This window comes from Sinocyclocheilus rhinocerous, unplaced genomic scaffold (genome assembly GCF_001515625.1).
Source record: "Sinocyclocheilus rhinocerous isolate Xijiao unplaced genomic scaffold, SAMN03320098_v1.1 scaffold780, whole genome shotgun sequence".
NCBI classification, from domain to species: domain Eukaryota; kingdom Metazoa; phylum Chordata; class Actinopteri; order Cypriniformes; family Cyprinidae; genus Sinocyclocheilus; species Sinocyclocheilus rhinocerous.
The window spans coordinates 1,219,307-1,222,058 of NW_015654937.1; the positions used below are offsets into that span (position 1 = coordinate 1,219,307).

General features: G+C 37.1%; 1 protein-coding gene across 1 annotated transcript in view; it reads right to left on the reverse strand.

Moving 5' to 3' along the window:
- LOC107717848 (calcium uniporter protein, mitochondrial-like) overlaps positions 1–2,752 on the reverse strand; it is a 19,449-nt gene that overhangs the window by 5,033 nt on the left and 11,664 nt on the right. The window contains exons 6-7 of the mRNA XM_016524729.1: positions 1,161–1,364; positions 928–1,044 (exon numbers count right to left, since the gene is read on the reverse strand). Of these exons, the coding sequence (XP_016380215.1) occupies positions 928–1,044; positions 1,161–1,364 (321 nt within the window). The remainder of the gene's footprint in view (positions 1–927; positions 1,045–1,160; positions 1,365–2,752) is intronic.

Genomic DNA, 2,752 nt, shown 5'->3' on the forward strand with positions numbered 1-2,752 from the left:
CAACAGTGAAAAGGGACCCCTTTCAAACAGTGTCGCGTTCCGAACGTTGTTTAAGCGGTATTGCGGTATTTTAAAAATTAATATCATAACAAAAATATGATAAATTGCATGTTTATTTTAGATCTGTGTGGTATCAGCAATATACAGTAAATAAATCAATAAATCCACTGCCCTGTTGTCTCCTCTGAGGCTGGGACTGTAAATAGTGTTCTGTGCTCGTCTTTGCAGCCAAAGACAGAACAGTTAGCATGTTTTGCTCAAACTTTCGCCATGGAATTAGAGCTGGTACACCATTGTCGCTTGCGAAAAACACAATAAAGGCGCCGTGGGTGGAAACGTACTGATTAAGGGGCGGTAATATTATAATGAGATCCCTTTGCCACGTCACTAGGGGAGCGAAATCAGACGCGCTCGCTTTTTCAGACGCTTGCAGAAAAAGGCTTACCAAAACAAAGTTACTGGGTTAATCTTTTTCACAGCGAAATCACGCTCGCTTTTTCAGACGCTTGCAGAAAAAGGCTTACCAAAACAAAGTTACTGAGTTAATCTTTTTCGCGTTTCCTTGTTTGGTAGATGCACTGGGGACCTGATTATAGCACTTAAGACCTGGAAAAGTCAGATTTTCATGATATGTCACCTTTAACTAATGTTAACAAATACAAATTTTTATTTTAATAATGTATTAGTAAATGTTGAAATTAACATGAACTAAGATCAATAAATGCAGTGGAAGTATTGTTCATGCTTAGTTCATGTTAACTAATACAGTTAATTACTGTTAACTAATGAACCTTATTGTAAATTTTTCGCTGCGTCTCCAAAATCATACATATTAGTTACATGTCTAGAAAGTATATAACAGTTTTCTGTTCCTTTAAGAGAAAGAAAGGAGTGACTCATATGATGTTGGCTTGTGAGCTAGCTTACCTCAGCAATCGCATCCTTCAGTTTGTTGTACTTCTCAATGTCAAAGCGTGTTCTCTTCGCACCCTTATGAAAGAACAGCAGGTACTGTCTGTCCATGGCGTCAGGGTAAATATATTCCTGTGTGAGAGAACGACAGCAGAGAGGTCAGACGGATCTCCTCCTCCCGTGGCACCCATTCTGAAATTCCTCTGATCATCTAGGGCAAGTTATAGGAAAGAGCTGGAGCTGCTCACCTGACGTGTCAGCACAAAGTAAGCGTACATAGCCATTGCTGTACCATAGGTGATAAAATACGTGACGGGCTCCATGATATCCCATGAGTACTCCCACCAGGTCAGCCGTGCCAGAATGCCAAACTGTGTGGCCATGTAAGCCATCCCACCCCACAGCACCCATGTAGTCCTGCGCTCGGCTCTCTTACTCAGCTCTTCTTTAACCTGAGGAAAAGAGATTACAAAAGATATTACAAACATTCAGAAAATATGATTTTACCATGATTTTACTACTGTGCAGTGGCTGTCAACACTGTGTTTTGTTATGTGTTGAAAATAATACACCGTATTGTGAACAAGGCTATCAATGCACGAATCAAACTCACTTAGAATGCGACAATTTCTGCTTTCCATGGATCATTTTTCATTATATCTCTGCATGTGGGCAGAGACGAATCATCAAGAGCAGAGAAAATGCTTACGGTAACATTAACTTCTCCATTTTCTTTGACAGAAGATGAATCATGAGAGCTCCACTGTCTTCACTTCAGCCGTCGCATCACATTGCTACTTCATTTGCATCAATTACATCTTTTTTTGAACTTTGTAGCATTGCTGGACAAAAACTGAAGACTGTTGGCGGCACAGAGTACAAAAAAAACTAAAAAGGTAATTGACCATATATCCCATTTGTGACTTTATATCACATATTGTGACTATTACTCTATACCCTGCAACTGTGACTGCTTCTTGTAATAGCAATCTTATTTTTTGCAGTGTGACTTTATATCTTGTAATTGTAACTTTATGTCTTCCAACTGGGATTTCAGATCACAAAATGTGAACGTTGGGTAACACTTCAGTACAGGGACCAATTCTCACTATTAACTAGTTGCTTATTAACATGCCTATTATTAATATATTGGCTGTTTATTAGTACTTATAAAGCACATATTAATGCCTTATTCTGCATGACCATATTCTACATCCCTAATCCTACCCAATACCTAACAACTACTTTACTAACTATTAATAAGCAGCAAGTTTATTGAGACAAATGTCATAGTTAATGGTTTGTTAATAGTGAGAATTGGACCTTAAAATAAAATATGACTGAATTTTGCAACTATGACTGTTTCTTTTATTTGCAACTTTATATCTCACAATGTGGCTTTCTTATAATTGTGACATTTTTATTTTAAACTCTGAAATCTTACAATTGCCATATATATATATACAGTATATATATATATATATCATAAGTTTACATATCCCTTGCAGAATATGGAAAATGTTAATCATTTTAACAAAATAAGAGGGATCATGAAAATTCCATGTTATTTTTAATAAATACTGTCCTGAATAAGCTATTTCACATAGCAGATGTTTATATATGCTCCACAAGACAACATAATAACTGAATTTATGAAAATGACCCCGTGAATCTTAATACTGTGTGTCATTTCCTGGATGATCCACGACTGTTTTTATATTTTGTGATAGTTGTTCATGAGTCCCGCATTGGTCCTGAGCAGTTCAACTGCCTGCTGTTCTTCAGAAAAATCCCCCAGCTCCTGCACATTCTTTGGTTTTCCAGCATCTTCTGCATATTT